General features: G+C 39.6%; 1 protein-coding gene across 2 annotated transcripts in view; it reads right to left on the bottom strand.

Moving 5' to 3' along the window:
* Window positions 1-23,730, bottom strand: part of LOC142010532 (isoaspartyl peptidase/L-asparaginase-like) — a 240,730-nt gene that overhangs the window by 113,161 nt on the left and 103,839 nt on the right. For both annotated transcript variants that reach the window (XM_074988881.1, XM_074988879.1), the window contains exon 4: window positions 18,134-18,297. In XM_074988881.1, coding sequence (XP_074844982.1) covers window positions 18,134-18,297 — 164 coding nt within the window. The remainder of the gene's footprint in view (window positions 1-18,133; window positions 18,298-23,730) is intronic.

Genomic DNA, 23,730 nt, shown 5'->3' on the forward strand with positions numbered 1-23,730 from the left:
TACTGTGGTGTAACTTGTCATTGCTGGTGAGAATCTTTCTCAGGTTAGCAGATTGTCTGTAGGAAAGGACACACTGGTTACCTAGAGCCCTCTGGAGTGTAGCATCCTGATCCAGAATAGATTGTAGCTATTTAATTACGTATTGCAAGGGTTTGAGTTGAGGGCTATATGTGATGACAAGTGGTGTTCTGTACTTTTAACTTCTGATTTTATTGACTGTTATTCCCCCTTTTCCATTTATTAAATTTCTAATTGTTTTTTTTTCACTTCAACACTGAACCAGGTTGGGCTTTTAGACCTAAGTTGTCCTCTTCCTTATTTGCAGAATCATGGCTTTTTTCCAACTATATAGTACGCCTTTCCTAAAGAACTCCCTGTATTCATTTGAATTTTCCTACAAGTCAGTTTGGTTCATCAGTTGCCTGAGCTTTAGGGAATTAGTCATTGTGAAGCACCAATTATACATATCAATGGTTAGGACTGTTTGCCCATATTGAATGAAATCAGATTATGATCACTGGTCCCTGGGCAGCCACAGGTTCAGTAATGACAAGCATGGAGGTTTTCAGACTTTGGGCTATTTACCTGCAGTTTAGCCATTCAGGCTCAGGCTGGAGTCCAGGCTCTGGGACTTTGTGTTGTGGGTGACCTCAGAAAAGGGCGACTAAGATGATTAGGGGCTTGGAAAGGGTCCCATATGGGGAGAGGCTAGAGAGACTGGGACTTTTCAGTTTGGAAAAGAGGCGATTGAGGGGCGATATGATAGAGGTATATAAAATCATGAATGGTGTGGAGAAAGTGAATATAGAAAAATTATTTACCTTCTCCCATAATACAAGAACTAGGGGACACCAAATGAAATTGATGGGTAGTAGGTTCAAAACTAATAAAAGGAAATTTTTCTTCACACAGCGCACAGTCAACCTGTGGAACTCCTTGCCCGAGGAGGCTGTGAAGGCCAGGACTCTATTAGGGTTTAAAAAAGAGCTTGATAAATTTTTGCAGGTTAGGTCCATAAATGGCTATTAGCCAGGGATAAAGTATGGTGCCCTAGCCTTCATAACAAGGGCAGGAGATGGATGGCAGGAGATAAATCACTTGATCATTGTCTTCTGTTCTCCTTCTCTGGGGCACCTGGCATTGGCCACCGTCGGCAGATGGGATGCTGGGCTCGATGGCCCTTTGGTCTGACCCAGTATGGCCATTCTTATGTTCTTATGTTCTTATGACTCTGAGCTGCAGTCCAAGCTCAATGTAAGTGCCACAATTAAACAGCACCTCAGCCTGATCCCCATGAGCCAGTGTCATCTGGCTTGGGCCAGCTTTGGGTGTCTAATTGCACTGTAGATATATCCTTAGAAAATATTATCTAGGAAAAAAATATAAAAATGAAGCTTAGGGTTGCTTCTCATTCTTTGAAAAACAGAATGTTTTGGAAATGCACAACAGTATTTACTTGAAGGATTCCATCACAAACAAAATGATGATGCAGAAGTTAGAGAAGAAAAAAAAAGTTCACATACAATATTCTGGCATCAGAAAAAAAAGACATTTCTCACTGACAAGGAAAAATCAAACACAAGGATTTAATATCAGCATTAATGAAGTTATACACACAAAATTCATTTTTGCTTGTTTTTCTGTCAGGTATGCCCCCATATATAAAATAATATCTAAGATAACAATAATTTCTAAATGATCTCACCTGTAATACTGATTATGGACCATCTTTCATCTAGGATATGAGAAATTCCTCTCAGCCTTACCTCTTTTACTATAAAATATAAAATATTTAAGATATATTGATTTGGAATTCAGTTTTCAGAAGACATATACAAATATTTACCTATTAAAGACTTTATTTTGCTAGAAGAGTGGTGAAGCCCTGGAATGGGTTACCTAGAGGGGTGGTAGAATCTCATTCTGTAGCGATCTTTAAGTTCTCCATCGACAAAGCCCTGGCTGGGATGATTAAATTGAGACTGGTCCTGCTTTTAGCAGGGGATAGGACTCAATGGCCTCCTGAGGCCTCTTCCAGCCCTAGGATGAACTTCAGGCACATGCTTAATTCCCAAGGAAATCCAGGATTGCAACTACAGGTTAAAACTTTCTCATATGACACCCTTAGGATCTGACCAGTGCTGGACGACAGAAATTGTCAGATAATGGGAGGTCAATATTGTCTAGCACATTACCAACACTTTCACTGCTTACAGGGCTCTTAGAAGACATGTGGGGTAAATTGCAGCTAAATAACAGCACAAAACACAGAGGATCAGAACTGGTGGCTGTAAACAAACTTTATGGGACTACGGGAAACTTGGCCTCACCCACAATAAGTGGTCATCCAGCTAACTAAAATCACACTGGATTAAAGAGTTTGCCAGCTGAGGGAGCTCTAGATTAGAGAGGTTCAACCTGTAGTTGCATCTATCACAGCTGGCGAATAGTAACAGAGACAAAGCCATGCTAGTCTATAAACTATGAAAACAAAAAAGAAGCCCAGTAGCACTTTGAAGTCTAACAAAATAATGTATTGCTTTCATGGGACAGACCCACTTCTTCAAATCATAGCCATACCAGAACAGACTCAATATTTAAGGCAGAGAGAACCGAAAATAGTAATCAAGGTTGACAAATCAGAAAAATATTATCCAGGTGAGCAAATCAGAGAGCAGAGGGGCAGAAGGTAAGGTGGGTGGGGGGAGTTAAGAATTAGATTAAGCCAAGTATGCAAAAGAGCCCCTATAACGACCTAAAAAATTCCCATCCCAGTTCAAACCACGCATTAATGTGTCGAATTTGAATTTAAAAGATTGTTCAGCAGCCTCTCTTTCCAAAGTGTTGGGCAAATTCCTCTTCAGTAAGACGCAAACCTTCAGGTCATTAACAGAATGACCCACTCCATTAAAATGCTGGCTGACCGGTTTGTGGATCAGGAGTGTTTTTATGTCTGTTTTTGTGCCCATTAATTCTCTGTCTAAGAGAGTTTGAAGTCTTTTATATTCTTTTATATTCAAATTTGACATATTAACATGTGATTTAAACTGGGATGGGAATTTTTTAGGTCATTATAGGGGATCTTTAGCATACTTGGCTTAATCTAATTCTTGACCTCCCCCCCACCCACCTTCTACCCCTCTACTCTCTGATTTGCTCACCTTGATAATATTTTTCCAATTTGTCACCCTTGATTACTATTTTTGGTTCTCTGTGGCTTAAATACTAAGTCTGTTCTGGCATGGCTATGATCTGAAGAAGTGGGTCTGTCCCACGAAAGCTCATCACCGAATAAATGATTTTGTTAGTTTTTAAAGTGCTACTGGACTAGGTATTTGTTTTCATAGCTGGGGAATAGTTAGACTTCCCTTGCTGGCAGTGGTGCTGGGACAGTTTTTATAGTGCAGGTGCTGAGAGACATTAAAACAAACTGTAAAGCCTGCATATAACTGAATTCACCTTAAGCCCCTAGGTACAGCACCTATGCTTGCTGAGGAATAGAGTTATAGGGCGGTTGTGGAGCTGTCTCCTTCCCTAGCAGAGGTTTTGAGCAGAAGCTAATGCCCTTTCCTTCACACAACATCAACTATTCTTCAGTGCTGATGGAGCTGGATTCACAGGGAAGCCCAAGTAGTTTGCAGCCTGCTTATTTTACTGTCCTTTCTCAATTCCAAAGATATACTCTCAAGACACATGTGCATTACTCATCTGATCGGGGGTAAGAGGTGGGGAATCTAACCTAATGATATTGATATTCAAAATTACTCAGGCATTCAGAGTCGAGAAATATAGACGGTCTTCATTCATATTCTCTTTTATATCCACCAAAAATGCTATTATGGTTCTTTAGCTCTACATTGGTCTATACCTGTCTCTTTAAATATCTGTTTGTTTTGATTATTTAAATACCATTCCACTAAATGCCCTTAACCATTTAGTCATAGTCATGGACTGGAGAAATATAAGCCCTCAGAATCATCACACAGCTAGTCTGTTTACTCCATTCAGTTAGACACAATAACATAAAATTGGTTACGCTTGAAATCTGGAAGCAAGAAAATAAATAACTAATTAGCACAGCAATATTTTTTCTTAGCTAGCTAACACATACTCCTCTAAAATCTTTCATTTAAAACAGACCCTTTTTGTACAATGTACCACCAAAACTTGTCATTTATAAATTATTAACTTGTGTTTAAACACAGTTGCAAAGAAAACTGCTGAGCACACTTTTTTTCTGTATGTGCTCCCATCCTTGAGGGATGTTACAAAAGACCAGGGTTATTGCATCTCTGTTGAAGGCCACTAGCTAATCAACCTGTATTAACACAGAAGGTAATTGAGTTCCCTGTGTTCAGAGACAGCTCTTTGCACAAACACATTACTCACAGATGTGTCATCAACAATGACATTTAGACACAGGATGAAAGCCTTCACATTAGCAGTGGGTCACACAAGACCTCCAGCCTATTTTTATAGCCTCCCTCCAGGAGCTCATCTTACTTTCTGTAATCAGCACCAGAACTATTCACTTGTTCCCTCTTAAGCTTTTATCTCTACCAAGTGAAGGTGACAATGAAACACTCTTCTGTGAGATCCTCTTGGCAGCACTCCCATAATACCTGCTGGACTGTTTTGATCCCATTCCATATGTCCACAATTTAAGCAGCAGTACAACTCTCTCTCTCTCTTTCTCTCTCTCTCTCTCTCTCTGAATTGTATCACACTGCACTGCAGGGCACAATCCTATGTTACCTGAGTTTGGAAGTAATCTTTTCAGGCTATTTCAATTTTCACATTAAAGCGCCTGCTGCCTGAAACTTGATGATTACAGGTTTGTAAGGACAGGATCAAACAGAAGATGATGCTAGCAGGGAGTCAAAGTGAGAACATTATTCTGCAGAGATGGCTGGTTTCCTTTAAATAAATTCACAGCCATCTGCAGCAACATTGGCCTTGCAGTTAAATATTACTGCAGATCCTTTCCAGCAAATTTCTTGTGTGTAACTACACACAAGAAAATAATTTATGAGACTGCTGTTTTTATTATTATCCCATTGTACCTTTGGATTATTAAATACAGAGTTTGGAAAGTTAAGAAAATCTTTTGTACTATGTGAGCTGTTACATATATCATAAATGAGCCTTACAATCATCAATTGTTTTTTCTGGTGCTTAAATATTATAAATATTCCTTTAGTACTTCCAAAATCAATTTCTTTTTCAATGCAATTAACTTTTGTAAACAGACAATAGCTGTTTTTTTTACCTAAAATTTCTCAAGTGTTCTTTGCTAAGGTATTACATCTTAGCTCACGTTACTGGTTGTTAATAGTGTTCATTAGCAATGAAACAATCTGTCAAGTCAGAATACTTTCAAAGTAGACAATAAAGACAGGCACTGTTTTGTGCATTGATCTGTTGTTCATTCAAAAAGAACCCCTCAAACATATTAATAAACAGGCATTTGGACATAAAAATATGAAATCCATTAAAATTTGATGTTTGCACTATCAATAGGAGCCAATTAAGAATTCCTTAATTCTTGAAAATATTTAAGGACATCAGTGCTAAACTCAAATGTAGAACTGCTTTAGGACCAGTATGTGTCCCTGGCAGTATGGCTGTGTGGGGAGCGGGAGGGACGGAAGTAGAACACCACACATCCCATTTTCCTGTGTTATCTTTATAGTCCTTGTGATAAATGGGCACTGTACTCTTGCTACTCCCCCCTGTAAAACAGCTGGGCAAAAAGAGGCATGAAGCAGGCAGAGCTCACTAACATGTCAGCTAAACCGGATGTACTGGTCCATGAGTGGGGGTGCATAAAGGCCAGTAGTAGATTGCTATTCCCTCTCTGGGAGTAAGGGGGTGTTGGAGCACCAAAGGAATCATGTAACTTCAACAGTTCTTAGATGGGGTCAAATCACAATCTAGACCCTAGTTATTAAGAGTAAGATTCTGACACTCTTTCCATTCTGCTCTGTTCAGTTCACATCATTTTACTACCCACACCTCTATAAGAACTGATCTCCTTCCAGCAGCACATTCAGTAATGTGACTAACGTGTTACACATTTATTCTCTTGTCCCCAGGACTGATGTGTTTATAGTAGCTGGTGTTGCTAAAGAGATAGGTAGAAATGTTCTGTAACAGTTCAAGTCTCCTAAGGCTTCATGCCCAGGCATATCACATTGCCATAAACCAGCTGAGAGGTGAAAAAGGTGTGAGTAATTGAAGACAGAGTCATCAGAATTGGATGGTGTCTACTTGCCAGCTGGAGACAGTAAACCTTGTAACTTGAAGATGTAGGTCTGTGAGAGTTTAGTGTCTATGGAATCCCGAAGCACTCCCAAACTACTGACCAAACTGACCAATTGTAGGCATCTAGCATCAACCAAAGAACACTATGCTATGGATGCAAACTCTTCAAAAAGCTCCCCTCTGCTCATCAGCACTACCTGTGTCTTCTTCTGGTTCAGCTTAATTACTCCTGAATAATCTCACTGATTTTTCTGTGCCAGTAAGGAAGGTGAAATTTAGCCATAAAGAATTATGATGAAAAAAAAAATGTCACTTGACCTGAGGCAGACATGCAAGAACCCACTCCATTTCCTACATGGATCATAGTTGTCGGCTGTGTCTGTTGGAGAAAGCAGTTTCCAAAGGGTTGCTGCTTCTCTAATAAGCAGTAGGACAAGAAGGTGGTGTCACTGGGCAAATCCTTGCTGCAGATTACCCAAGGGACTGACCAGCACAGCTGAACTGTCATGAGTGGGACAATATGCTGTAGTATTTATAGGGATGCAGTAACTTAGTTTCCATTAGATGTCATGGGGAACAAGAGCTGTGTCTACACGTGCACGCTACTTCGAAGTAGCGGCACTAACGTCGAAATAGCGCCCGTCGCGGCTACACGCGTTGGGTGCTATTTCGAAGTTAACTTCGACGTTAGGCGGCGAGACGTCGAAGTCACTAACCTCATGAGGGGATCGGAATAGCGCCCTACTTCGACGTTCAACGTCGAAGTAGGGACCGTGTAGACGATCCGCGTCCTGCAACGTCGAAATTGCCAGGTCCTCCATGGCAGCCATCAGCTGTGGGGTTGAGAGATGCTCTCTCTCCAGCCCGTGCGGGGCTCTATGGTCACCGTGGGCAGCAGCCCTTAGCCCAGGGCTTCTGGCTGCTGCTGCAGCAGCTGGGGATCCATGCTGCAGGCACAGGGTCTGCAACCAGTTGTCGGCTCTGTGTATCTTGTGTTGTTTAGTGCAACTGTGTCTGGGAGGGGCCCTTTAAGGGAGCGGCTTGCTGTTAAGTCCGCCCTGTGACCCTGTCTGCAGCTGTGCCTGGCACCCTTATTTCGATGTGTGCTACTTTGGCGTGTAGACGTACCCTCGCTGTGCCTATTTCGATGTTGGGCTGAGCAACGTCGAAGTTGAACATCGACGTTGCCAGCCCTGGAGGACGTGTAGACGTTATTCATCGAAATAGCTTATTTCGATATTGCAACATCGAAATAGGCCATTTCGATGAATAACGTCTACACGTCCTCCAGGGCTGGCAACGTCGATGTTCAACTTCGACGTTGCTCAGCCCAACATCGAAATAGGCACAGCGAGGGAACGTCTACACGCCAAAGTAGCACACATCGAAATAAGGGAGCCAGGCACAGCTGCAGACAGGGTCACGGGGCGGACTCAACAGCAAGCCGCTCCCTTAAAGGGCCCCTCCCAGACACACTTTCATTAAACAGTGCAAGATACACAGAGCCAACAACTAGTTGCAGACCCTGTATATGCAGCACGGACCCCCAGCTGCAGCAGCAGCAGCCAGAAGCCCTGGGCTAAGGGCTGCTGCCCACGGTGACCACAGAGCCCCGCAAGGGCTGGAGAGAGAGTATCTCTCAACCCCCCAGCTGATGGCCGCCATGGAGGACCCCGCTATTTCGATGTTGCGGGACGCGGATCGTCTACACGTCCCTACTTCGATGTTGAACGTCGAAGTAGGGCGCTATTCCCATCCGCTCATGGGGTTAGCGACTTCGACGTCTCGCCGCCTAACGTCGATTTCAACTTCGAAATAGCGCCCAACATGTGTAGACGTGACGGGCGCTATTTCGAAGTTACTGCCGCTACTTCGAAGTAGCGTGCACGTGTAGACGCAGCCGTAGACGTTATTCATCGAAATAGCCTATTTCGATGTTGCTATATCGAAATAATCTATTTCGATGTTGGCTTCACGTGTAGACGTAGCCAAGGGAAGCAATTATCCATTTCTGATCCACAGATCCTTCTCAGAGCAGCTCAGCGGGCACCACACTTTTGTATGGGGTTAGAATTTGGATGTATTGTGTCTCTATTAAGGGAAAACGGTGTTTGTTCTAACATAGTTTCTGCTGATCTGCAGGAAATAAATAGTCACTTTATCCTTCTAGTTGTGACTTATAGCTCTTCAGCAAAGATGACTAGATGGGATGCGGAAGGGGCTCCAGCATAGGGCTGAGAGGTTTGGAGTGCAGGAAGAGACTCAGGGATAGGACAGGGGGATTGTGGCCCAGGAGGGTATGTAGGGACCAGACAGTGTAACTTCAGGAAGTGGTTGGCATGTCGCTGCAGTTTCTGGACATAGAGGTTGGCCAGGGAGGATCTGTGTGCTGCCCACTCTCACAGCACTGCTCCTGCAACTCCCTTGGTTGCAGTTCACAGATAAAATGATGCTCGTGGCAGCGGCGGTACATGGACATGGCCTCCTGTACAACTTGGGGCCACTGGCACCTACCAGTCACTCTCTGGGAGCTGCATGGAGCTAGGGCAGGGAGGATGAAGCATCAGCCTGCCTTAGTCCTGGGCTCCCCCATTGTATCACTAAATAGACTTTTAAAGGCATGTTCACTGGTGCGCACAAGAACCACCAGGATCCCTTTTTGACCAGGCATTCCAGCTGAAAACCAGATGTCTGGCCACATTAGCCTTCCCTGTGACAGCCAGGCAGCCTTGGAGAAAACCTGCTGAGAGGAATCACACAGAGACTCCAGCCGAAAAGAGCAGAAACAGCCAAAGCAGGGACCTTTAGGCATTGAGAGAACTTTCCATAGTCTTTACTGGACTCTCTGTCCTGTGCTAATTGGTTGTTTACTGTAACACTTCCCTTTCCCTCTTTCCCTTCAACTCCTCTGATTCCTTCACTTTTCTTTCAATTTACTTTCTCCCCACCTAACCCTCTGTCCTCCCAAAATCACAGAACCACCACTACACCTGCTACCATCACATTGGTCATTCTGTTAGTGTTCCAGGGCAAGTTCTGTCTACTAGTCTGTGTTTGTAGAGTGTCCAGTCCCCTTTCTTGCTTAATCCTTAGGCAATACAGTCATGCACATGATTAACAGCAATAATGCGTTATGTCTGCATTACAGATCATGCAAGTATTTAAGGTTAGTCACTTCCCATTGTAAGGCTGTGTTTTCACTTGCTACTTTACAAACCTTAAATAGTTCAGGCTGAGTTTTTTTCAAAACTGGACATCTGCCTGACAGTAAATTGATTTTGAATTGTTCAGAAAAAAATGGTTCAGCTGGTTCTAAGAATGAGATGGAGAAAATAAGTTGTTTTCTCCATGTTAATAAATTTTTGTGGTAAGTCCAGCATCTCCATGTATAGCAGCATGAACCTCAAATTTGGCAGGGGGACACTTCTACATCACAGATGTGCCTTTTCCTATTCTCATGGCAAACAGCCAAATTTGATAAATTTAAAATCTTTCAACAATTCTGTTCATCCATGCTAAGTTAGGCACTTGATAGAATTTGGCAGCTAAATTCTGCAATGATTCCATCTGCACAGAGCAAGCTATATCAAGATATGAGATATGTCAGCACCTACTACAAATCTGAGGTCTTCAATATATGTGTAGATACAGGAATGAAACTATAACAGTGAAAGTTTCTCACTTCACTCTGGGTCTACTTGAGGTCAAAGACAGGCATGCCCTGCAGGAGCAGGCCTAACACCTTTCCCCTTCTAAAAATGGACCAATTCCCTAGAAGCATTTGAATAAGATGTGAAATATGATGTTGCTGTGTAAATATTAAGTTTGTCCCCAGAGGATTTAAGGCTGGCCAGATGTTTAGGTTAAAGTATCTGAAAGAACAAAAGTTTGAGACAGAGGAGATTCAGGAGCAAGGACTTTATTATGCACAGCTGGTGGAGTGTCATTTTGCCTGTTAGGCTCAGTGAAACTGACAAACAGCTGATTACAATGAATTATATACAGTGCCAATGGGCAGAGGGAAGCAAAGAGGTTGGGTGTTCCAAAAAAAAATTTGGACAGATACTAGCAGCAAGACATCATAAACTTGAGAAGTCAGTCATCTAAAAGTTTACATAAATACTCCACCCGTGGCTCAAGTTTACATGGGAATACAATGATATTATCTCGTGAGCTTTGTCTTGTTGAAGACAGGTTAAATTACAATTCCTAGTTATTCGGAATATCAGGTGGCACCTTACAATAAGTGTTTTTTGTAGGTACATTCCTATGTGGTCTTGAGACATAAAGGAACAAATAAACAATACATATATTGTTACAGTTGTAAATGCTGCCCCCTTTTCTGGGCTCAGATTGGCATTTGTGAAGGGTAGACACCATCACTCATGCTGACATGTTAGACCTTTTCTTGAACTGGGCTGATGAAGAGAATGTTATCTATTTTCTTTCCACTAAGAACTAGATTTGCAGGCCCCATCCAAAGAATTATGATGCTATAATTCAAGATGATCCCCAATTAATGCTTTCATACCCAAGGTTTATACTATATTAGGACTTGTTTAATGTTCAGTAACTACAACAAGCCTTTGCCAGTGAATTTGGGACACACTGTGGCTCACTTAGAATGAAAGGTTTGGGGGTCTACTTTGTGTAACTTTGTTAAAGATTTTTGAACAAAGATTGTGTCCAGAATCTGACATAGTACAATATCAGGATCATGGACCTTCACTGTCCAATGGGAAATTCTTTCTTTCTCTCAGAGGGCAGCACAGTGGGCAGCACAAAGTTATCTCAACTAGACAAATGCAAGTAGACAGCAAACACACCTACTTCAGCACCTGATGAGGCTGTACCCTGCAGGCTTAATCTGTAATAGTGTTTGATATTGGATTTGGTCTTCTTCTCCTGGTTTTCTTTCCTTTCCTTTTTTCTCATTGGTTTTGATATCTTATGTCTTATTCAGTCACTTCTGGATTAGGTTTATCAGTTCAGTTTTGCTTTGTAGCATTCCCCTTTGAATGATTTAAATTTGAAATATGTCTGTGGGGTTTTATGTACCTATGGCCAGCTGCCATTACATGACCTTTTCTTACCAGATTTCCTAAGGAATCACCCTATATGCTCATATGGTGGCGATGAAAATGAAACAGACATCAAAGTCTCCTGAGGACAGGGGGCTGGACTCGATGGCCTCTTGAGGTCTTTTCCAGTCCTAGTATTCTATGATTCTATGATTCTGACTGTTCATAGAAGGCACAAAAAAACCTGATATACCAAACTAAGCATTATTGGATTGCTCATCAAATCCCCATAAGGAGGATTAAAAGGATTTGATAATATTAACAATATCAGCAGATTGGCAAATAGCAATAAGAAAAGGCGGGACCTAATGGCAGCATAATGACAGTGATGCAGTGATGCTTGTGAGGACCATGGGAAGGAAGTAGAATTTGACCCTGAATATTTGTTTTCTGTGGGCAGGTCAATGTGCATGTCATTCCATCATGCAGGAGGTAAAGAAAAATCAAAGCTACAGAATGATGGATCTGATTAGTGGATATTAGCAACCCATGTAGTAAGATGTGTTCTTCTGTAAGTTACATATCTTGACAGCAATCTTTGAAATATTTTATGGTGCATTTTTATTGTAGTCTAGCACTACAACTATCCCAGCAGACTTACTTAATCACCTATCACTCTGGACAGAGCTGACACTTGGTAAATTTTTGAAAAATGAAAATCTGTGTCTATTACTGTTACTTTAGGATTTTTTCCAGATTATTTCCCCAGCATATATTATTTGTCTCAAGATATACAATTGCTCAAACACACAAGTCTTCACATCTCTTTCAGTGACAGAGTGAATTTTATTCTTTCCTGGTTTAAAACCAGAATGACTGAAAAGCTCTTTGCATTTCTTCTTTTTCTGTGTACATTAAAATTTATGTCTGAATCTAATGATCTATCAGATATCTCCTTTTAAAGTGTTTGCTAGGTTTATATTTATATCATGTGAAAAACCATCTTGCAGTGCAAAATAAATGCTTTCCTACTATTACATGTATTTATGTGAACAGATAAGATGTACACAGGATACAAGTTCTATTGTAAACATAGTAAATATTGCTGTGGATTAAACTAATATGTGCAAATAAGTAAATATATGGAATAATTAGTTCCCATAATTTTATAAATGGAAGTAGATACTTAAAGCTCATGAACTCCTTCATTTCTTAAGGGGAAAATTTCTATATCTCGAGGTAAAGAGGTCATGAGAGAGGATTTCTGCATGGGAATTAAATATCAGTATAACAAACCACACCCTTTTCACAATTCAGAATTTGACAATTCTACAAACTGTCAGGATTCAATAGAAGAACACGTGGTAAACAATTTTTCAATGAAAATATTACACACACAAGATGTGCACAAAATATTACACATACAAGGTGTATACAAAACATTTAATCCATCCCACTTCACCAGAGCTGGATGACATATATTGTACAAAATGTTAAATTTGTAGTTTCTCTGAAAAAAATGCAGATTCAGGTCAACCAAAACATGTTGCTCATTTGTGCAAACATCGTTGAACTATTTTGGTCAAAAACTAAGTAAACAAAAAAAAAGCAACTCCGAAAAATTCAAAATGTTTTTGATTGAAAGGCTCACTGCAGGAGCTGAAGAAGAGACACCAAAAAATGGTTCTAGTGGAAGGGAGCCCTGGAGTAAGCGTGAAAAGAAGGTTCGGACTACACTTACCTTGAATATTGATGGCTGCCATGCACTTTTAGGTATGCCAGTTGAGTACCTAATTTTGCAGCCGTCGATATTTGTCCCTGTCCCCACTGCAGAATGCTGATGGGAGTGTACCTCCTATCAGCATTCCTTAATCCTTGCAGCTTGCAAGGAATTCTGGGGTCACCATTAACCCTGGAACATACTGTTTCATCTATGTGCAGAATGGCACTCTGGAAGATCAAACCTAAGTGTTCAATCCTCCGTGGCGATTGTAGACCCACCTGAAAAAAATTATACAAGAACCAGAATACTTTTTCATATCCTTGAGTCCTAGACCAGGTTCTCCTTGACTGTAGAAGTTACACATTAAAAGGCATGCATTTATTATTCTGTTTGAACCTCAAATCATTTTAAAGCTATAAACTTCCACAATCTACTTAGAAGTCATCTCAATATGCGAAAATATATATGTAGACATACACAGACTTGTTAATGCTAATACTCAGAAAACTAGTAAAGTTAATCTGGTAGTTGTGGATGTTTTTTTAAAAAAAATGACTAATAGTAATAATTAAGAAAAAGGGCTAGAGCAAAACTTAGTTTTAAATGACATCCAGTGTACCTTATAGGCAGGAAGTAAAATTCTGAGTTGTGACGTGCTTTTTGTTACCAGTACTGTTACTTCCAATTTTGCCAAAATAAAATTGAAATCTTCAGTGACTCCAACAGAACAGGAATCCAACATAACTGTACAAATACATCTTTGTCCAACTGTATGCATTAATTAATATTAGAACTTTACTGCGTAAATATTAATGTTTAATGAGAAACTTCCAATGCTCTTCATTAAAAGCATCATTCCTTATTTCAGATCACAGATCTCTGATCTCAGCAGAGCTTTTGATGATATCAAACTATATTTAGAACATCTCAGGTAAATGCTAATGGTTCCCTGGCTCTGTTCTCCTCTTTTATATTCCACCTCTCTACCTGATCCCTTTTTTCTGGCATCTGCCAAGTTCTAGAAGCCCCATAATTCTCCTCTACTAAAGTATCAAAGACTGAATGCCTGGTTGCAATACTCTGTATTCACTCTGTCTTCTCCCTGCCTGAGATTATAACTTGACTCCCAAGATCTGGGTGGTCTTCCTTAAAGGAAACACCTTTGCTTCCTCCCATATCTCTTTTTTTCCCTTCACCAAATCTAGGATACAATTGCTTTAGTTTAATCTTCTGTCCAGTTTTAATTAGTGTAACTCTTTTCTGTACGGTCTTCCATCAAATGACAATTCTTTATATTTCAAGAGATCTGCACTGATTTGGTCCAGCATAAATTGTTGTAACAATTTTGTATAGCATTTTGTTTAACACTGTATAATGCACATATTATCATTCAACGAAACAGTGTCACTTTAAAGCTTATTCTCTAACTTCATGGGAACTGCTTAGGCCTAAGTTTATCGTAGAAAATTAGGCCAGTTTAACTATATCGTTAAAGTGTAAATAATTAACACTCTTAAGTGGTATAGTTAAGCCACTTTCAGACACTGTAAACAGCACTCGGTGAATGAAAGAATTCTCTGCATCTCAGGGAGATGCATTACCTACACTGATCGAACCACCTCTTCCGTAAATATAGGTAGTGTCTACACTGTGTTGCTATAGCATTTAAAGGTTGGTATGTTCTTCATCCCTCCTTGCCACATGGTATGCAAAAGAGCAAACTCTCAGAAGATGGGTGGGAGCTGGGCAGAGGGAAAGATATATATTTCCTCCTCTTACTTCGCTGGGGCTTGAGGCGGTGGTAACTGAGTACAGACAAAAGGGATTGTGGGAAAAAGAATAGTCTCCACCCCATTGAACTGGAACACTATTCTATAACCCTTCACTCTGAGCAAGAAAATCCATTCTCTTACTTTTACCCCTCCCCGTAAAGTATGTGTGGGGGAGGAGGGTTTGGACAGTCAACATGAAGGATGTGATTGCTAGAGGGGATTTGCAGTAAAAAAGCAATAGGTTTGAAATATCTAGATTCCCAGAAAAACAACTTTACAAAATCCTTTTCTTTTGAGCTAAATATATGTGGAGAGAATTAGATGAGGTACGTTTCAGAGGAGGTCTGACAAAATGAGATACCTGTGCTGGGCTTGGACATTATGTATCCCATATGATTCTGCAGAGAAATTATTTGGTTGTGCAGTATGCTGTGCTGTGCACTGGTTGCTCTCTGAACCAGTGATGCTGCATGTGTCTATATTTCTATAAAACATCAGGCATAGCTATGCCAGAGAAGATAGATCACTGGAATGAAGAGCTTATATTTTAGCATGGACACCAAATAGATTTTTTTTTTAAAAAAAACTTTCTTTGTAAGAGCAGCTTTGGCAAAACTGAGGAGTTGGATCATGATGAGACATGAATCTATCAACTGACTTGTAGCTCTCTCCCCGACATGCCAAACTGAGGGAAAGGGGGACGCTCAGCTGAATGTTATCCTATGACTCAATGGTTCATCCACATGTATGATTATGTGCATTTGCAAGCTAAATAAAAGAAGTAGGCCTTCAGTAACTCCTCTGCAAGGTGGGGAAAGCAACTGCAGAGGAGGAAAGTTGTGTTTAAAGTCCTCCACTTCCCCAGGGAGCCCTAACTTGTGATTAGTTCTCCCAGGTACTCTGGTCATGCTTCTTCTCTGGCCACAGCACCAGAGTTACTGTAGAATATTAAAATGCATGTTTACTTTATGCTACTGTAAGTTATGTAAACAGAACTGGGCATTGAGAAATGGAAGGGGAAAGAACTGGGAAATCAATGGGAAGGAGAAAATGCAGGAGAGCAAAAAAATGTAAAAAACAGGTTGAGAACAGAGGAGAAATTAGGAGCACAAGAGTATAGCAAAGGAGAGAGAAAATTGGAGTGAAGAAGAGCAACGTGAAGAAAAAATATATGTTTTTCTAAATTCCATTCACAAGATAGAAAAAAGGACTGAAGGGAAGAGAGGATGAATTGGTTTTGAAACATATTGTCACTTGGTGAAATAACTAATTGTCATTATTACTAAAGAGGCTGGAAAGCACTTTTAATTATTAAGAACCCAATCTAATGTGCTTAGCTGATGTAAGGCTCTTATATTCCACACGGCACAGAGAACTTATCTAGCATGTAGTAACCTCCTGTCATATTGTAACATGCATGTGTAACCCTCAGAGGCACTGAGACCCCTGACAAGGGAGAGTGAAGTCTCTGCTCTATAGCGTTAGCTGAGAGCCAACTGGGTTTTTGCTCATGTGATAGAGCACAGGGCTTTAGCCCCTACAATCTCAGGTTCATCCTTCCTGCCAATGACCTGGACTAGAGAGGTTGAATTCAATCATTTAACCAAGTGGATCTTGCATCAAGCTGTAAACTTGTCTTTAAAGTAGAGCATATCTTTAGGAAAAAAATCATTTAAGCTTGATTTAACAATTTCAGATAATGGAGACTCTTCTGTAAATTGTTCCATAATTACCTAATAGCTATCACTATAAAATTGTACCTCTTAGTTCTAGTCTGAATTTGTCCCACTTCAGCTTGAAGTCATTAGATCCTATGTTTGCTGTGAATTATTAAAGATCCCTCTGTTACCAGAAATCTTCACTCTGTGAGTTTTCTGGACTATGATCTAGTCACCTCTTAACCTTTTTCTAAGTTCAGTAGATTGAACTTCATTTCACTGTAAGCTTGGTTTTCCAAATATTGAGTAGCAGCTGTCACTCTTCTGAATGCTTTCAGATTTGTCAATATCTGGTGTCCACAGAAGAACAGGACACCATACTTCACTGATGGTCTCACATGCAATATACAGAAGTAACAGCACCTCCCTACTTTTACTTATTATTCTCCTGCTTATAAATCCAACAAGCACATTTATGGTCTTAACCTCTAAGTAACACTGTGAGCTCACAGAAATGTAGTGCCCTATATTGATTTTTTTTCTGTATAGGGAATGACTTTGGCCAAAATTCACATTGATTATAATTACGTCTCCATCACATGCTCTAAAATATATAGTAGTCAATCAAATATCATACTAGTTATAAAATTAACATTTGTGCTTAAATAGATAGATAATAAAACTTTTGTTCACATGCAAATCCTAGCAACTATGGTTAATATACCTACGATACCACTACTCTGGGATTTTTTTAATTTAAAATATTTGCTTAAACTGAAAAATAGATTTAACACATTAGAGGCTAGTGCAGATAATTATGAAGGTTTTTTTAAAAAACACTAATTGAGACCAACAGATCAGACAATAAGTCTGACATTTTCATTATAAAAATGTTAATCTTTGGCTTCCTTCAGTGTGCCATATTTATCTGTGTTAGCTTCATAATGTTGTTGAACTCTCAGTTAACTGATCTGGGGGTGGCTTAAAGAGTCAGATTTCTATCAGGCAAACATTGAATTAAAACATGATTAATGACCATTCCAACGTTATCATAAAGATTCCGTGAAAGTCCTGTAATGTTGTCCATGACTACTGAAATTTAGCAACTTCCTTTAACTGTATCTTTAATTAAAATTATTTCCACATTCCCTATTTTGTCTCATGCAAAAGACAAATCTCCTCAGTGTCATAAAGGTGAAGTGCTTGGCTATGAACTTACAATCTTAAACTGGGGTGCATTTGCAGTTTCTACATTTTGACTTGGTGGGTTTAGGAAGTTCAGTCTGAGACAAAGATTATGACTGGCTGCCTCTAACCAGCAAACTCCTAAATTCAACTATTACCCAGATGTGATCACACAATCTCGTTCTTTGATTCTACTGGTACTTCAAGGTTCACCTCATGTGGGGACATGCTATGGGAATTATGAAAACCCATGCAGCCATGAAACCCAATACACACAATGTGGTCCAAGGTATAGCCCCTAACTAGATGCAATACAAAAGTACTTTTTAAGTAATCACTTGGTGACAAAGATTTTTTTAAGATTCCATTTGCTTCATTAATAAATAAACAAGCAATATGCAAAATCAAACATGATGTTAACTCTCTATGCTACATTTTCCTTTCTTTTTCTGCAGACATACTAGTATTTGCTGCTTTATTCAAATGACATACATCCAATTTAGTACTTACAGTTCTGTGTTAAAGAGCGATTTGACACTCTGCTTGTATTTGCGGTACTGCTCCCATTCAGCTTTGGCATGGTCTGTTACCAACTGTTCCACAGGCAACCAAGGTATGCCCAGCTTCTCAGCAAACTGGTTGGCACCTCTTCCAGTGAGCATCACATGAGATGTCTAAAAATCAGAGAAAGAAACAGAATAATAAATGTAATCTGCAATGCCTGATATATGAAATTATTATATTTTAAGACTCTATTCCTTTATTGAAGAGAGGCCTAATTCGAATCACAGTCAAATTTTGATCGGTGTTCTGTAAAGATACAGACCATCATGCAAAGACTTTATAATCTTATCAAGACTGTAAATGTTTAAAAAGATTCCTAGGCTGATGTCTTGAAAGCTGCCTCAGGAATTTGGACGTCCAAATTCTACTGAAATGAATGGGACAAGTGCATCTAAATTTCTTAGTCAGTTTTGAAAATCTTGGTTTTAAGGATTGACCTACAGTCTATTTTTCATGGGGCCTACAAGGCAAATTTTAGCCACCCACTTAATTTCCTCTGTGACAGTTATGCACGATATCAATGATAAAGAAGCAAGGATTTTGGTGTACTAGTCTTTATTTCTCCTCTTTCCCATTTGAATCTTGCTGACATATTTTTCCCATTTCCTTCCTTTTGCAAATTTTCCTTGTCTTCATTTTTTGTGTTTTGTTCTCTTATTATTTCTTTTTTCTCTTCCTTAAATTACTACTCTCATTAATAAATTGTGCTTTACTTACAGCACTTCTGAGAATAAGAGATACTGTGTTCTTATTCTGTATGTATAAAGTGTTTCTACATAGAGTACAATAGAAAGCAACTACAAAACACTTTTAAAATATGGAAGGAAATCCTATCTCCTCCTCAGTGGCTTCCTGAAGAATTATCCTTCTGCTCATTTGCACAGGAATAATGGAGCGGGATGTGGGGACCATGTACAGAGTATCCACATACCAGGTTCACTACAGATCCAAAATCTGTGGTGACTCTGCATGTGCTACACATCAGGGACATGGGCAAGAGGGCGGGAGGGGCCAGCTTCAACAGAAGTTGTCAGATTGTGGGATGGGACTCCAAAGTGGGTAACAAAAGCATTTTGATGGGGATCATCAGGGCTGGCTAAGATCTGCAGGGGATCAAGCTTCATCCCCAAAACTTGAGGCCAAAAGCAAAAGGCTGACGGCTCCAGTGCCAGTCAGCAGGGCTCACAGCCTGCCTGGGGCTGAAGCTTTGAGCTCTCCTCCTCCCCACACCCAAGATGATGGAACTCAGGTGGTTTCAGATGTCAGTTCCTCCTGCTGGATCACAGAGTAATTTTTGTTGTCACAACTACAATCTGCTCCTGTGATATCACCAGGAGAACATGACTACTATCATTGTGAGAACATGCTGGAGATGGATAGGGCACGTAACGAGAGAGGAGGCAGTTGCCATTGTAAAGATAGCACTTCGCTGGATGCCTGAAGGACGACAGAAATGTGGAAGGCCCAAGACAACATGGTGGCATACTGTTGAGGCGGACATGAAGAGAATGAACCACAAGGGGGTCACACTGGAGAAAATGCCAAAGACAGAAAGAAGTGGAGGACCTTCGTTGCTGCCCTACATGCTAGCAAGAGTCACAGGCTTAAACTAACTAACTAACTAACTCTAACGTACCTATGTCCCTCACAGAACCTCAGAATTCAAAAAAAGAAAATAAAAACACATGACAATGCAAAGTTAACATAGCACTATTTGCAATGAAAATACTAATGTATATGAAGGAAAAACTGCCTATATGTTTGTACTTGTATACCTGCACTGAAATCAACAGTTGTAGTAATGTATTGGAGATCAGAATCTGAGCCATGGACAATGCTGATGAATACTTTATTTTTATTTTATTGGACTGTATTATTATTATTGCAAGCCTATTTTTTGTCTGAGTCACAGGAAAAAGGGGAGGATTGAATTGTGACCCTATGGCTAGGGAATTGGATGAAGGAGAGAGGGATTTGTGGTGAATTATTCTCAATTGCTAAAAATAAATATATTTTTATGTTGAGAGAGTTCCGAGTGTGTAGATTGGTACTCCTTTTTTAGCGTTTATGTAACTCTAAATGAATTCCTGAAGATATTATGAGATTTTGTGTTCTTGTTAGGTTCATTGGCCTTTTATACATGAGTGCTGAATATAAGAGGCCACCAGAGGCCTCTTATAAGAAGATAAGAGCCAGCTTTGGACTGTGACTCCAACAAAGGGCTCCTGGGCCATTGCACCACCTGTACTCTACCCTGAGGACCTGCTCATCCTCTTTGCCACAAGGCTCCATCCTCATTTCACAATTTCCCATGCCTGGTCCACACATATGGGAGTCTCAGAAGGTGGGTCTGGAGCAGCTTTAGGGGAGGGGGCTGAGCTAGGCCAGGGTGGACCATGGGCAGAGCTTCAGTAGGAGAGGTATGAGTGGGAGCAGGCCTTGGGGTGGGGCCACTGTCCAGGCATGGTCCATCTTCCCAACTGGTGGAGTACTGTACCACCCATACACTTATATAAAGTATGGTGTTGCTTGTCCTGGTCACATGTTTTTCATGTAGTCTAATGGAATGAAGAACAGTGTTCTACCATGTTAGGTTTATTTATTTCCCATATTATCCCATAAAATATATTTCAGTTGAAGAAATATATGGCAGAGTGTGTGCTGCATTAGATAGGAAAATGAAGTCTGTAAATATTAAAATAAGTAAACAAAACCAAATGCCCTGTGTATATGTAAAGCTAAATTTTAGTTCACTTTATCACATCACTACAGGACAAGTCTTATTTAACTTCAAAAGAGGTGAGATAAAAAATGTACACTTCGAAAATGCTATATTACTGATCAATCTAAAGGTACTCCTTCTGACTGGTTTATACCCCATATAATAATCATATAACAGCCTAGTGTTGGAGGAATGCTAGCATCCATTATAATAAAGGTTCCATATGTCATTCTTAACACACATGGATTAGTGATTTGATATGCAGCATCACATCCCCAATATGCTAACCAAGGAGCCTGACAAGGAAGTGATAAATGACCTCACCCTACCTATTATACAACACAGCCCATAACCTCTGAGTCAACTCTAGGTTAAACTTGTAACTGTAGAATTATACATGAATTTTCTCAAACAACTTACCTTGAAAGTATGCATCGGATTTAATAAAAGTTGCTGAACTTACTTATGAGACTACTCAGTCTAATATTTATCTTTAATACTTTTGTTGATATAAGTTCAAGGGTGCTATGTTTTTTGTTTTCAAGTCTGTTTTAGATAATACAAGCTTGTATTTCTTGGAAATACCTTAAACATTTCTTGTACTAAAATATTTTCTAAAATAAAATGCAGTTATTATAAAATTATCACACACAGTACAATGGAAATCTTTTTGTTATGCGGAATAAATGAGCATGTTCCAATATTTTTATAGTAAAAGAAAAAGCAGAACAAATTCAAGAATGCATATCATCTATAATTCAAAGCCCATTTGATGGGAGTCTTCCAATAGACCATGGATGCTAGAGATGGAAGAGACCTACTAGATCATCCAGACCATCTCCTGCCAATACAGCGTAACAGTTATTACAAATTTTCCCAGTGTTTTGCCCAAAATGCTAAGGTTTCTGTGGACTCAGAGACAGCCCAATGCATCTCATTCACAGAAAGATTTCCCATTATTATCACTAATTTGCATTATTGTAACATATGGGAAGGTGAATTACTCACAGCATAAAATAACAGTCTTTGCCCAGAAGAGACTACAATATAAATACAGGAATAAAAACCTCTCTGTGTAAGATAATAGGGCCTCTCTTTTTTTGGTTTGCGTGCACCTGAAGCATAGGTCTATATAGTAAAGTTATTTTGAAATAACTATGCTGGCATCTACATAATGCAACTGCTATTTTGAAACAATTTCAAAATAGTGGTTAGCTTATTTCAAAATTGGTAAACCTCATTCTATGCGGAATAGCGCCTATTTCAAAATAAGCAATAGTCCGTCCCATGGCTTTATTTCAAAATAGGTTTTTTGTGCATAGACATATTTCAAGTGCCATTTCAAAATGCACTTTGGCCACATCTACAATAGCAAGTGCTTTCAGAAAATCAGGCACTTTTTCAAAAGAACAAATGGAGTGTCCACACTCAAAATGTTCACTGTTACTATTCTTCCCATCTGAAATTAAAAGAATGTGGCCTTTCTTCTAGAAGCCCTCTTCTGCTCCCGGATCAGCAAGAGTGCTTCCTTTTGAAAGCATCTTTCAAATAAAGTCATGTACTGGTGCTGCAAAGGCCTTTTTTTTTTTCCTTCAAAAAAGCAGTCCTTGGGGCTCCGGATTTTTCAATCCCTGGCCCATTCTTTCAAAAGAGTGGGGCTGTGTGGACTTTCAATCTGCTTTTATAAGTGTTGACGTACTTTTTCAAAAGAAGATCTTCTTGAAGAAATCTTCCAGAAGGTTATCTTTTGAAAGATCACCGTAGTGTACACACAACCTTTGTGCATAGCAGCATTATTTTGAAATAAGCTCTTCTGGAACAGCTCTTGAAGAATAACATTTCTAAATAAGGCTTCTGCGTAGACATACCCTATTACTCCCACTGAATTAAACATGACATTGAGGTGTACAAAGCATTCAGGCTAACGCCCTACCAGAATATTAGGCAGCAGAACATTTTATATGTGATATGAAAATTGCACTTGTTAGGTACTTTTAAAATCCTACATTTTGTCAGTATCACAGATGAGCTAATATGCTAAAATCACTAACATAATTACTTTCATACACTACTATCATCAATAAAAATAATATGCTGTGATACTAACACAATTAAAGCAAAATTCATGAATAATAAAAAATTGGTAATGTAATAAAATAGAGCTTCTGGGAAATATTGTTACTGCTTTACACGGTTTATAGCTTTGGTATATGTGTCAGGAACTGTTTTATTTTCTCTCCTGGAACAGAAATAGAATGGAAATGGGACAAGCACACGGCAGCCTGGTTATTCTATGTGTTCTATGTGTTCATGCTGCATCATCAAGTTAGGTCCTTTCGAAACAGGCTCTACTACGATTTGAGGAATTTGTATTCCTCTGCAACACAGTGGATTGTATTGACGCTAAAACACAAATTATAATATTTCAGGCAATTTTTACATACTACTCCCATTTCATTGTTCTGGAATGTTTATGTGATGACGCAGGGTTTGTCTGCGCCATGATTTGTATTTTGAAATGTATGTTGATATCATATTCCAACACAGTGCAGCTGGTCCTATCTGACATTAATTATTAGTCTGTGAGTTTGTGTCTAGACAGTGCAAGGCATATTGGTTTTGCAGGTAAGTGTGCGCAGATGTCCTACATCATGTGCTTCCTAGACAGAGTGTGATAGGATGTCTTTTCTTTGTATATTCCTTTCACTTCATATCACAGAACAACTAGGTCATATGAAGGGCAATGAGTGAATATAACTGGGCTGAAATTTGCTTAATTCATTGCCTTGTCATGTTAAATACTCTACAGCAGCTATTTTCC

The sequence above is a fragment of the Carettochelys insculpta genome, chromosome 3 (genome assembly GCF_033958435.1).
Source record: "Carettochelys insculpta isolate YL-2023 chromosome 3, ASM3395843v1, whole genome shotgun sequence".
NCBI classification, from domain to species: domain Eukaryota; kingdom Metazoa; phylum Chordata; order Testudines; family Carettochelyidae; genus Carettochelys; species Carettochelys insculpta.